At 27.6% G+C, this 15,006-nt stretch overlaps 1 protein-coding gene and 1 long non-coding RNA gene across 2 annotated transcripts; both read right to left on the reverse strand.

The window, feature by feature from the left end:
- Window positions 1-357: 357 nt before the first annotated feature.
- LOC113386045 (zinc finger protein 3 homolog) lies at window positions 358-5,432 on the reverse strand. The gene is made up of 11 exons (XM_026623854.1): window positions 5,234-5,432; window positions 5,032-5,169; window positions 4,862-4,967; window positions 4,037-4,450; window positions 3,652-3,766; window positions 3,392-3,514; window positions 2,783-2,886; window positions 2,525-2,692; window positions 2,030-2,197; window positions 1,359-1,550; window positions 358-587 (listed from the first exon to the last, which is right to left on the reverse strand). Exons 1-11 carry the CDS (start codon window positions 5,408-5,410, stop codon window positions 358-360), a joined length of 1,935 nt encoding a protein of 644 aa, XP_026479639.1. The 5' UTR covers window positions 5,411-5,432.
- A 2,591-nt stretch (window positions 5,433-8,023) lies between these two features.
- Window positions 8,024-11,233, reverse strand: LOC113386954. Its single transcript, XR_003368031.1, has 3 exons — window positions 11,182-11,233; window positions 9,258-9,373; window positions 8,024-8,061 (listed from the first exon to the last, which is right to left on the reverse strand). It is a non-coding gene; the product is annotated as an uncharacterized LOC113386954 (long non-coding RNA).
- Between the last annotated feature and the right edge of the window lie 3,773 nt (window positions 11,234-15,006).

The following is a 15,006-nucleotide window of genomic DNA, read 5'->3' on the forward strand; positions in this document are numbered from 1 at the left end:
AAAACATTTTTCATAAAACTGTTTTTTAATTACTGGATGGATGCCCAAGAAACAATTTTATTATATATATATATATATATATTAATATATAATTATATATAATTAGATGTTTTTTAGAAATTTTAAAGAAAAAATGATTTTTTCATTTAGTAGAGTAGCCTTGAATGATGAAATGATATTGATACCTGTTTTATAAAATCTTTATGAATTAAATACTTTAATTATAAAAAAATTATAGTATGGAAAATAACATTATTCAATTCTAAAAGCTTAAATCGTTTATTAGGAGTAATAAAACAAATCTTCATTATTTATACTTATATTTCATTACGTCATTGATAAGCATAACTATATACGCTATCTTTTGTTATATATGAGATCTCCGTCAGTATTGCTGTAAATGACCTGACTATCATTATTACTCAAAATACTTTCTGTCTGATCAATGAGAAGACTACCATCTGCTTGATCATCTAATGGGTCATGAGTTAATGAACAGTTACTGCCAACAGCGCTAGGTGTTATTAATTCAGAACTTTGAGGCAAATTTTGATTATCTTCATTATTAATTGCAGTGGGGACTGAATCTGTAAAATGCATTTAAAAAAAGTAAGATAAAACTATTCATCAAAAATATGTCCCTCATCCAGACTCCCCTGCCCCCCATGTCAACCCAAAATAAGCAAATCAACAACCCTCCCCGCCCCCCTATAGTGCTTACGTAATACTTGAACGGCCCCTAAATATCAGAACTATCAACTATATTTGCATTTTCAAAATTTTACCGCATTCGTTAAAACAATTAGTGATTTAATAGCATAATTATTAATAAGATTACTTTTCTCAACTTAACTTATCTTATTATTGGTTTGATTATCGTTTACAATATTATCAAAGATATTTTCATAAGAATTAATCTCATAATAATAAAACCAATTTATCAGAATACAACAAAAATTCAAGCCAATATCTAATAATATTTTTACGTTCGGAATTGAAGCATTTAAGTTAAAATATCAATTGTGAGTTTGTGTTCAAATGCAATTGCTTTAGATAACGTTTTAGAGGAAACGTCGACAAAAGATCAAATTTTGGCTTACGCACGTAAATTTGGTGTTAAACGATTCAGAATAACTTGAAACGCCAAAAAAAAAACAACTTGGCAAATCGGATTTTCTGGCAAAACACAAACTTCTACTTCGAGTACTCCATACATATAAATCAATTGAGTGCATTGATACTTTGAATCAATGCACTTCATTCACAAACTTTTAATATAGTATGAAAAAATTCCCATATTGTTTATAGTTTTGTCAATTTCCGATTTATACATTTTACAGTATATCATTGAATCTTACCGCTATTATTGAGATCATCTTTATTCCTATGTGTTTTCATATGAGCCCTTAATGATGCCTGCTGAGCAAATCGAGAATGACAAATTTGACATTCATGTGGGCGTTCTCCAGTATGGGTTCTAATATGATTGCGAAGCACGTGAGAATCAGCAAAACTTCTTGAACAAATTGTGCAAGCATAAGGCTTCTCACCTATAAGGAGTAAAATTTATGTCAAAAGAGCAGGCACAAAGAAGCTAAGAAAACATCATCTTAATTCAGTATATTAAATCTATAATTATAAATAAATAAACGCTTAGATATACAATTTAAGAAATAATTCTTTACACACTGAAGCATTAATTGCTTCACTAGAATACCAGAGATAAACGTTTAATTTTGGCTTCACAATGTTTGGGGCTATATCAATCGTCTCATTATCATTTAGTATAGTATAATTTTTGTTATTGGAACTGAATATTCTCTAATAACAATTGTTACATTCACAAGCGACGTTGATAATTATGACTAAATATATTGTTAGAACATATATTATAAACAATAAATATGCTGATAATTAGTATGGTGATTATTAATCACATAAGTAAAATATATTTGATGACTAATACAATAAATAATGATTATATAATATATATATATATATATATATAACAGGTATTTGAGAAAATTACCTGTATGCTTGCGTTCATGTAATCGAAGATTGCTGGAAGTTGCAAATCGTTTGTCGCAGTATGCACATTTGAAATTACGTTCACCTGTATGAGTGCGCATGTGTATTCGCAGTTCGACGGAACGTGCCACTCGTTTTCCACAGTAAGAGCAAACAAAATTTTTAATGCCTTCAATAATAATAATTATTATAATAATGTTTGATAATTAATTTAACTCTAAAAAATATGAGATAAATAAGTTCAGCAACCGAACTATGAATTATATTCACAGGTATGTTGTTATACATATATAATTTATTGCAGCAGTCAAAATAAAAAAAACTGTTTTTTACTTTTTACTATCACTATTTTATATGTAAGTTTTCACACTATATGTCATCATTCAGCAAGTTGAGAAATTCTAAAAAATATTTTACACGTTTATTCTTAAAGTAAAAACGAAAATAAACAATATTAAAAATAATGATAATAAATTGTTTTTATGATTATTAATACCTGTATGCCTTGGCATATGTGCCGTCAGTGCCGAACTGTTTGTAAATCTTTTCTCGCAGAGTTTGCAGGCAAAAGGTTTTTCACCTGTATGAGTACGCATATGTATTGTAAGTTCTCCAGATCGCCCCATACGTTTACCACAAATACTACATTGAAAGTTCTTAACACCTTTATTGAAAACAAAGTGTAACGTTAAATAGAAGTTAAATTGTTAAAGCATGAAAGCATTAATGTGTTGAATTTTGTTTGAATACTTACCATTATGTGTAAGCTGGTGCAATGATAATGATGTAGTGTTTGTGAAACCTCTATTACAAATTTTACAAATAAAAGGTTTTTCTCCAGTATGTGTTCTTATGTATCTGCAATCAAATAACAATATTTTACTTTATTTGACTTGATTTACAATATTTATAAAATAACTTTCTTTACTTTTCTTGATTTATACATTTTTTATAGTATCAAGAAGGTATATTATTTTCACTGTGCATACATTAATGTTGCATTTTTAAAATAAATATGTTCATTTAGATACTTGTTATGAAACATTCAATAACCAAAAAAACAAACTTTATCAATAATTTTCAACATTGAAATAGAAAATTAAAATAATCTATAAAGGTCTTTAACAATAAAAAAATATAATTAATCCAATTGAAAACAATTGCATCAAATGCTTGCATAAATGTTATTAATATGTTCCTAAATTTAATTTGTAAGAGTGGTCTTGGATTAATAAAAAATATATATTAGTAAAGTTTTAAAATGAACATGTTATGATCAATTTAAAGATGTTGAATATTCTTTTTACTATAGTTTACCTGCAGGCTATTCATTTGCACATAACTTTTTGAACATATATGACACTTATTGGGTTTTTCTCCTGTATGCGAACGAGTATGATGAAGTAGTGCCAATCTTGCAGGAAATCGTTTATCACAGTGCTCACATTCAAATGGATGTTGACCAGAATGTATTCGTTCATGATTCCTACAAATAACATTGTATTTTATTAATAGTAACTTAAATCATAATGAAATGTTATTGAGTTAACTTAAAATATTCCACTTTTTCTAGGATTTTATTTATGTTTCACACAAAAGTTTATAACTAAACAAAATATTTACCACAATGTTCTTGGATCAGAAAACGCTTTGTTGCACACAGAACATATCTCTGGCTTTTCTCCTGTGTGCAGTCGCAAGTGAATTCTCAACCCTCTTAGAGTTGTAAATCCGTTTCCTAAATTCAAAAAAATTATAATAATTATAACATTAACTATTAAGTACAAGCTAATTATTTAAATATTATATATATATAGATATATAAGTATATTATATATAAAAATTGTTTCATAATCTCTTATACCAGGCACCCCTGCCAGACTGAGATATGAAAATATCATGTCAACAATATATATTTATTTGTTACTATATATATTTATTTGTTACTATATAATTCAAATATTGATAATTCGTAATGCATATTTTCTACTTTTTGAAAAATACATACCGCAATTTTGGCATTGAAATTTTTTAGCCCCATGATTTTGAGCTCTATGCTTTATAAGAGCATTTATATTTAAGCAAGTTTCAGAACAAATACTACAAATTTGTGGCTCTAGGGGATTTGAAAATAATGATTCTCTTGCATTATTAATCTTTGATATAAACCTATTTTCATTCATAGTTGATTTCATTGTAAGATTGTCCTTATTTGTATTTATAAGATTTTTAGGCTTCACATTATCTTGGTGAGTAACATGAGGTTCCGGACTTTTGTTTATTTCTATATTGTTCATATTATGTTCATAGTCATCAGAATCTGATTCAACCGAAGGTGAAATATCAGATTTTAATTTAAAGGTAGCATTTTGTTTTTTTCTTGTTGATCGTGTTTGACTTCCAGTATAATTTACATCATAATCTAAAAATGATAATAAAGAAGTGAATGCTCTATAAATAATTATATCACCTTGAATGATTTGCAGAAAACACTTATAGAATTTATAATAAGAAATCTAGAATTGAATAATACATAATTAATGTATGATAATAATTAATAATTAATGTATGATTAAATCCAATAGTAAAACAAATATTGAAAACTTTTTAACAAGGTAATTAGTTTAAACTTAATAAAAATGTAACATTTTGAATCTTCTTTAGTTCAATAAACATTTAGCATTCAAGTAGAAATAAATATTGTTTTTCATTTAGGCAATTTGATAAAAAGTTCGAACTTGTTTTTCATATTGTGTAATAATATAACTCATAGAAAGAGAAGCCACAGAGATCATATCAGTTGCATTTGAACATTGCACTTCACCATTAATACCTTGATTAACTATGTCTAAAGGTTCACTGTCATCTGGAAGAAATCCTTGCTCATCTAGCTCCAACCATTCAGGTTCAACTACTTTATTATGATAATTTGTGCATCTCTAAAAGTGTAATAAACAAATACATGTGATCGCCACTGAAAAATATATATTCCCATCAAACTACCTTTTGATCCTTTATTTTTTTCAAATCTTGTAAAAAGCAATATGATTTTAAAATTTGAATTTTGAATTGAAAATATTGTAGAAATTTTGTTGAGCAAGCTACGCATATTTGACTGGGAAGGTCTGCATCAACAGACACCTGAAAGTTGTTTTTACATATAATTTTAATTGTTATAATATTACAATTTAAACAAGAAACGTACCAACGCGCCAGTTATCACAGATATGAGTTCATTAAAATGAACAGTATTGTTTTCACAATTGATAGTATTATATATTGATGTCATTTCATCACTAATCGTTAAACAAGATCTACATATTTTATCTGATTCAACATTTAATAATTTACAAATCATATTGTCCTTATTTCCAGTTTCCATCTTTTTCCAAAATATCACAAAAACTAACTATAACTTGACATTTGTACAAAATTATAAACAAACTCAGCCATATTGAAATATTGCATTTAGTGAAGTTGTTTATAAAAGATAGCGAACAACATATTTCCATATCTATGGCGGGCAATTTGAAATCCTAAGATAAATGATAATTAGATGCATAGATAAAAGAAGAGTGATTAGATGAATCTATTCAATTCAAAATTCAAATTGTAAAATCATATTGCTTTTTACAAGATTTGAAAAAATTAAAGAATAAAAAGGTAGTTTGATGGGAATATATATATACTTGTTTATCTATGAATAATTTACATAAAAAAATCAAAATAAAAACAAATAGGTAAAACAACTCCACGTACATGCTAGCAGACCATTTTGTTTGGGCGTGGGAGTTGTTATTATATAAAAGTTATTTTTGTGAAAAATGATTAAAATATTATATATTTAATCTTTATGTTCGCGCCAGAAAGATGGTGGACGAGCAAGCTGCATTTGTCGGAGTCGGACAATACTTAGTCTCTGGCAATACCAAAAGAAGACAATTTGCAACGATTTGCAACGTTAATCATGAGCGTTATTGTTTTGTTCATGTAAGTTGTTCACTAGTTTTCTTTAGTTTATTTTTGTGAAAAATGATTAAAATATTATATATTTAATCTTTATGTTCGCGCCAGAAAGATGGTGGACGAGCAAGCTGCATTTGTCGGAGTCGGACAATACTTAGTCTCTGGCAATACCAAAAGAAGACAATTTGCAACGATTTGCAACGTTAATCATGAGCGTTATTGTTTAGTTCATGTAAGTTGTTCACTAGTTTTCCGTATTAGTTTTGTTGTATATTTCCGAGTGTTTGATGTTATTTGTGTAAATAAATACTCTATTAATCTTAGCCAGTGTTCCTTATTTGTGCTTTTGGAGTCAATTCCTTCCTCAGCATCCAATTCCTACAGCGATCTGAAAATTCCGGACTTCAAGCCACCGTCCGAGTGGACCGCCTTCCAAGCAGATAACATCAAGTATATCCTTAATATACTCAATTGTACAAAATCCTCGGAATAGCTATTGAGTCAAATTCAATAAGCTATTCCGAAAGGGTCTAACCAACTCCTATCTTTAACATTGATCATTCGAGCGGGATCCTAATTTTGATTAGGATTTATTGAGTATATTAAGGAAATAGTAATCGAAGATGGCACTTGAACTTGACGTTGATGCAGAGATCGATCGACTAACAGCTAATGTATTTTTCAATCATCCAAGAAACTTACGACATTTCTCATCATATTGGCTCTTCTTCAAGTAAGATACAATTTTTTAAAAAATTATGCCTTTTCGAGAATGCGCGCAAGCAATGCATGCACCGTTCCGATGAAATTAATCTATTGAAACAGTTAGAAAATCCTAGCTATATTCCGGAATATGACCTCGCGAGAGCGTTGGAAAAGCTTTACGCAAAAATAAAGCATGCCGAAAAAATTTTAGATGATCAAAACGATTTATCTCAAATATCCAGAGCACTTTGATTAATTCATGCATTGCTTCAAACGCAGATCTTTATATACAAAAATATAATTATTTCACAACTAGAAGACATGCCACAATCATCATGTTCTTCCGACAATGATATGCTTATAAGTATTGATTCTTTGGAGTCTATATCTACTTGGTCCTCTAGAAGGATTAATATTTTCCTTAATATACTCAATTTTACAAAATCCTCGGAGTAGCTATTGAGTCGAATTCAATAAGCTATTCCGAAAGGGTCTAATCAACCGCCATCCTTAACATTGGTCCGTCGAGCCTTTTTCCTTTTAATCCTTAACCTACAATCTAACGGTCTTATCATAAATGTGTCCATGAATATTGAAAAACAAATTATTTTATTTAAGACTTATTTATTTTATTTATGAAATATAATTTATGGCTTCTTATATAACAATTGCACATAACCATTTTTTTTGCTCACAATTTCTAATATCTATTAAATTTATAAAAGTTTCTAATTTATTGTTACATATAATACATAATCCATTTATTTAAAAGTATTTTAACATATTGTTCTCACCAAGTTATTCAGTTATTCAGTTATAAAATCTTTTATTTCTAAATCTTTACTTATTGTTAGAAAGAATAAAATTATGCCAGCTAGAAGTGGTGGCAATCTACCCCAGGTTTAATTCATTTTCATTATTATAATAATAGTATAATAGTAATAATAACTATAATTAAGGATAGTCTAATTAACAAAATTTGATTTCAGCAGATCTTTCTTTCACCATTTGTTAAACCACAAACTATACAATAAATATATGACACAAAAACTTTGTCAGTTTTTATTAACAGATGACTTATAAAATTAATTAGCTTCTTTATTGTATTCAAAATAAATTATAATATCTTTAACTCAAAATTGTACATTATAAGTTATAATAAAATAACATAAGCTAACCATGACTTGGAAATTATTGGAGATTTGATGTCCTCGATTAACAATTTTATCATGATTTGAAACTATAAAGTTTTCGTGATTGGTATATCCAGCAGAACTCTTCAATGAAGCAGGAGATTCACCATTCTGTGGTCTGTCCAGCGGGATGTCAATGGTCGTTTTAGGCGCAAGAACGAAAAGATATCTAATAAAAAATAAACTATTTTAAAATAGTTGTTATGTTTAGGATTTGTTTAGTACTATTTTAAATTTAGAACCATTCTTGAGGAACATTTTAATGAAATATACGAATGAGCTGAAATATTAACAAGATATAAAATCCCCATCGCGGATTGTTTACAAATATAGATTACGCGAAACGGTCATTTTGACTGCGTTTTTCAATAAATCGTAGTAGTTAATTTTAAATTTGATTAATTACATTTTTTTTTAATTAGGCAATTTTGATTCGTGTTCAGCGTTAAGGGGGTTATTCTTTTTTTGTTACAAATAATGCAAGATATTTGTTTTTGTTTTTCTCGAAATGTATTTATCATAGAGACATGCGGTTTTTTTAAACAAAAATTACAAAGTCATAGAATATTACGTGATTTTCTTCTTTTTTGCGCCGTCATTTTTTATCCAGGGGGCGCCAAAGTCGGTCTTGCAAAATCGATCTCTTTTGCGGTGCCACAGATAAATCTGTTGCGCATCGCTCGAAACAAAAAAAAGAAACTACGTTGAAGAAGAAGTTTGAATCCAGTCCCCCTACCAAAATTAAAGAAAAAAAGCAAGAAGGAAAAAATGGCAGCTATTTAAAAAAAAAAGTGTCAAAAAAGGCCTTTTTTTGGGGCGAGAAGCTTCGCAAAATTTTTTTGCGTAATGTTATCAAGTTGTTTGAGGTAGAGTGACTAGGTATTGCAGTGGTGAACAAATTAAAAAAAAATGCAAGTCGATCCAAAGTCAATTTGAGAAAAACGTATTTAAAGTTTTTGATATAATGTACTAAATACTCCATTTAATTTAATGTACTAAATACACCATGGTGTTCAAAGATGCTGACACATTAAAAAGGTCATGTACATGAGGTATTATAATGAAAAAGAGACATCTGGCATACAATAGCTCGCGGAGGATCATACATATAGAGATAAACATATCTATAACTTCGTCAAAAAAATAGATATTGAGATGATTTTTTTTTACATAATTCTAAGGTTTTTAGCTTTCATAATATCAAAAAATCTCAAAACCGAAACAAAGAAAAAAAAAGAACAACTCCCTTAAGAAGTACATTGGAAACATATGTCGGACCAGTGTAATTGATGATAGTGTGCTGTCTTCAGAATGTACTTAATTTCAATAATCCAATGTAGATTCAATAAATCTACATATACTAACCCTGTTGCTATTTCGGTTGTATATTTCTCCTCTATCGAAACTTCGCAGGTAATGTTGCCGCTAAGAAATTCCGGTACCCTTAATAAAGCCACTTGGTGAGCATCGGACAAAGACAACTATCAGAAGAAAAACAGATCTATCAAATGCATTTGTTCATTATGCTATGTTATGCTTTTCCTAATAAAAAAATGACATATTAGTACTCTTATTAGATTGAACGTAAATGCACATCAAATGGATACGAATTTCATATATTCGTTTTTATAAAAAAAAACACTAGGAGCTTCTTAAAATCGAAAAAACAAAAATAAAAAAAACATTAAAAGTTTTGTGCTCAATCTCATTAATTCTGATTCATTAAAGAAAACTTAGTTTTATTGCATAAATAGTTGCAATTGTTATTTTACATCAAATTTAAGTTAGCATAACAATGCTAATTAACTTCTCTGACAAGGAATAGTACCTACTGCAAGTTTAGTCGATTCTGAAATAAAAAAATGGTCACTTTATTTCACGTAAAATTATAATGTTACTATTTTTGCATACATGAACTCTAATGCAAGCAGTTCTTGGCAAAGGTATTGTAAAATCATGGTTTCTGGTTACCAGCAAAATAGTTTTATATTTCTTTACAGTATAACTTCTACAGTATTATTGCATTTGAAGGTGTATCAGAATTTGCCCTACAATTTCAGACAGAGTATTTCGATGATAATTTGTTTAGAAATTTAATTACATTTAACACCCACCTAAACAGACAGAAACAATTAAATAATCATTCACTAATTAACGTAATTAAAATAGAGAAATGCAAACTAATACACAAAATGAAATATAATAGAATTAAAACAAGTACCACAATAGACATAAATCAAGATATACATGAACACTATACTAGACAACACAACAATTTTCACATTGAACACAATAGAAAGAAGAAATTGAGAGGAAATGTCATATGGAGCGCTAGTAAAATATATAATGATTGCCAAACGATATTAAGATGACCAATAATGACGATAAATTTAAAAGAAAAATAAAAACATATTATGGGGAAATAGAAGACAAAGAAGACTGGAAAGTTATATGAAGATATTTTAATTATAATAGATATTATATTGAAATAATCAAATGAAATGTATATATAAAATATGAAAACTGTTTTTATAATCTCTCATACCAGGCACCTCTATCTGACTGAGATATGAAAATAATGTATATATATGTATATATATATATATATAATATTACATTTTTTGAATAAAATGACTGTTTTAATCTTCTCTAAAATAAAGGTTTCGTCATGTACTACTTTTAATCTCTTGGTGACTATAAAAACGATCTCTTTGTTTTCTTTCCCGTAAATATGTTATGTTTCAGAAAATAGAATTTTACTTTTCCTAAGCAGATTTCAACAACGCGAACATTCACGTCAATTCTTAGAGCCGTTTGAGGGTTATAAAATTTTTATAGGCAGACGCACTAAAGAGTTGCATCAGGTTGTTTATTTGATGAAATAGTTCTTAAGCATTTTAGAACATAATAGATTTACATGCTGTTTTATTACAAAACAACATGCTAAATTTCGGATTGTTATTTTATTACAAAAGCAGTTTATTGAATCGTTAATTAATACATTCAAACATTATGCGAATAAAGCTGTTATCCAGATTAGGTAATAATGTAAGTAAAGTTAGATTTAGCATGCTAATCTCGTGCTTTGTTCGGTGACCTTTTGATGCAATATTGTTTCGATTGAATTAATATTTGTGTTCACTAAATCAAAATTCAATTATGTTTCAATAAATTATTTATTGAAATGAAATCAAGTTTACAGCCGGTAAAGTAGTTTGTTTTGAAATCGGTGCCGTCCCGAAAGTGTTAATTTATATAAATATAAATATTAAAGTTTGTTCAGTTTTACCTCCACTTGAATTCCAGGCACTCGAAACCATCTGCCTTTTGGCCATTGCCAAGGCGTGTACCTGTAGAACTCATGTTGTCCTCTGTACCATTTTACTGAATAGAGTGAATTTTCGCCACCAGACAATTCGTATCTGAAACGATTTAATACAAGGTAATTATTATTATTTCTAAAGAGATATGCCTAATTATAATTAGGCACTTTTCAATGATTTTTAAAAACATTACAAAGTTAGATCATAACACTTGAATATAATGTGGTAAAAATTGCGTTTCTAAAAAATTAGCAAAAATGTATAAAAAATGTATATAACATTTTTAAAAAATACATGAAATATAAATAGAGAGTAGATTAAAAATGCAAAAATCTCAATTACTTAGCTACTTACTCGCAACTCATTATAACATCGCCACCAGCTCTAGCAATAGGAATTATCAGATTAGGAGATGATATTATTCCACCACTTTGTACTGCAAATTGGCAAGAAATAATCATTTATTATTCATTTTTGCAAAATTATCTATTTAAGTTCAATTTATTACTTTAGATATCATAATTTTTTCCATCACTAATGTAAAATTGGAAGAAATTTCTGAACACCAGGTCGATAATATTAATTTTTATTAAAATAACTAATAGATGTATATTTAATATAAAGAATAATCATTAAAAAAAATAAAAGGCATAGTAATCATGTAAAGTTGTCAATAATGCTCAACTATTAGATCTTCTAAATAATTAAATATTTTTCAAATATGAATTGAATTTTTGTTGACACAGTAAATGTAAAGGAAACAAAATAATAGTATTTATCCCGGTGTTTATATTATTATTTTACTAATATAAGAGATTCTAAATTGAATTTCATGCATAATTAAAAAACTACAAGAAAAAAATATTAACATAAAATTATAAAAAATAAAAATATTATTAATATTTAATTCATAGTACGTACCTTGTATTAGAAGTGAGTGTATACATGAAACTAAAAAAATGAGTTGATACATATTTCAGCCTTGATTTAAACAATAAAAATTGCAAATTATTGTAAATATGTCTTGAATCCACTTACTCAAAATAAACATTTCACAAAATTATTTTATTGTCTATGCTTCTTATTAAATTTGTCCAAAATTCATTTTGGGATATTACACATGACGTATAGCATAATTAATTTAAAAAAAATATTATAAAATTATTATTGTTAGTAACAATAGTTCAGTTGTTCGTATTTTAATTGATTAATATAAAAAAGAACTAGCACATTTTTCATAGTTTTAATAAATTCAAGTTGAACATTTAAATAATTAAAATTAAGTTAATGCTTGTGATTTTTATTTTAAATTTATTCATAAGTTTTGACCAATTTTGCTTGTATTAGAATTTTTTATACGGAAATCAAAATTAGCTAAAATTTTGCTTATATTACATTAAATTGATCAATTTTAACAAATTTAACAATTATGGTTATTTAATTAAAATATCACTTGTGCGTCAGCACATAATAAGCATATAAATTATTTTATCGTTTTAATAAATAATTCAGTAGGTAATGTTAAATAATCAAGTAAGTTTTTATACATTTTTATACATAATTTAGATCAAAATATTGCTTATAATGCTTTTATTAAATATTTGTTATAACAATATTGTTATTGTATATTAAAAATTATGTATAATATTACTTATATTGAATTTACATTAACAATTTTAACAAGTTAATATAATAATATTAAACTGCTTTAATTAAAATAAAATTTTATTAATCACTTGTTTAGGTGCGATATTTTGATAAATATTTACTTTAGCACTTCTACAAAAGTTATTCAAAAACATATTTCACATTGGTTATCAGATGAAATCTTGAAGTTGTATCACAAATTTTATATATATTTACTCAATGTTAATATTATTTATTAAAAAAAAGATCGTCCCGCCATCGTAATAGACGTGCTTTCTCCTACAGCTGACGATAGTGTGCCGAAAACTACTCCTAGGTATTTTTACAATTCCAAGATGTTTCTGTTTACATTACGATTTGAATAATTGGGAGGGAGACCTCAGACATTAATTATCTCTGATACGAAAGCTAAAATATTTCTCTATAAAACGGCTTGCACATCACTTATTAATTAAACTAAGTGGGATGGGTGGCATCGTGCCTTAAGGCAAATTGCTGGAACTTTCCGTACCGTGACGAAATGTTCGAGGAATATTTAATGTTTTCAAATAGATTAATATAAATATTGTAACATTGTCTAATATTTATAAGAATTATATAAACTGAATTGCAGAGTTGAAATTATTTGTTTAAAGTATATTAGAACTATAGTCAGAATTAAAAATAAAATCTGAATTATTTTCGATATACAAAAAGTTAAAAAAAAATGAAACAAAATTTTTTTTTTTCCAAAATCAATTATTTTGTTAAGACAAGCAGAAAGTTCTTTGAATCAATTGAATCGGACGCTTAGTTCTCTCAAAAACTGCCATTTTTTGTACATTTAGCTCTGTATCTCCGAAATGGCTGGGCCTGCTTTTGCGAAAAACTAATAACCCCTTCTCCCAATCATTACTAATTGAATGTTTTTTAGATCATTCAAGAGAAATGTAAAAATTTTCAATTCCGATTTTCGGCCCATTACAATAACTTACCCTACGGGAAGTTAATTAATGGCAAGCAATGCAAATTTGTTAAACTAAAATTAATTATATCATTGATTTAATAAAATTTGATTTAAACAATTTATTTAACCATTTCAGAACATAACAGCGCAAAGCCTAGTAGCGCTACTGAAGGGATGAAACAATAATCATAATTAATAATTATTAATAAAAATAAGTTTAAAAATTTTAAATTACACTTCTAATGAACTAAAAAAAATAATTGTTTATGAAATCAATCTATTCTCGAAGTAAAAGCAATCAACCAAACTCTATAAAATCGTTCTTCCATTCTGTGATTGGGCGTTTATCTTCCAAAAAAACGTCGAATAAGAAAAGCGTCGAAATAGATATCGCTGTTCGCCGGTCGCGAACTAAATGTATTTGTCACATCTGTTGTTGAATCTTTTATACAAAGCGAGCAGCATTTGTTTGAGTTTCCATAATTTGTTAGGAATCTTAATAGCTCTTGTTAATGCACCTTCCGACATCTCAACATATTAGACACTATAAATACCTTACAAATCCTAATTAGCTCGAGTCAATTACTTCAAAATTAATTTAGTTATAAAGAGGTGTATGTGAAAATATATTATCAATACATACAATATATACAATTGCATATTGACTTATTTTGTTTTGTTCAAAATTTGAATTATCCATAAAACCAAAATTCGAATTGAAATAGAAAAATGTGATGCGATGTGTATATAGAACAACAATTCCCAGCGACGTTATGAAAAGAGCTTATTCAGACAAGAAATGTAGTAGGAACGAAGTAAACGCTTTTCTGATACTTTTCTTAGTTTCGAAAAAAAATAAAAATTACATTTTATTCACAAAGCAATTTCAGTGTTTCCATTCATTTCTATATTCTTATTTTATTTATAGAAAACACAACCAAATTTCAAATAAATCCGTAGGATAGAATTACAAAAAATCCATATGTAAAAAAGCTGTTTGATGTTGTCTGAATATATTTTAATCTACTTTTTTTCAGAGTTTTTTTTTGTGAAACAAGGAAACTATTCCGTCTAGTTCCGCATACGATTGTTATGTTTTCCCCTAATGCCTTATATATCCTACAACAGTCTTTTCCAATAAGCGGAGTCCCCGGCACGCGTTCAAGTTACTATTTTAACAGTCAGAAAGGAAATGGAT

Source organism: Ctenocephalides felis, unplaced genomic scaffold, assembly GCF_003426905.1.
Source record: "Ctenocephalides felis isolate EL2017-DRISC unplaced genomic scaffold, ASM342690v1 CF-g0.4_SCAFFOLD_03571, whole genome shotgun sequence".
NCBI lineage: Eukaryota > Metazoa > Arthropoda > Insecta > Siphonaptera > Pulicidae > Ctenocephalides > Ctenocephalides felis.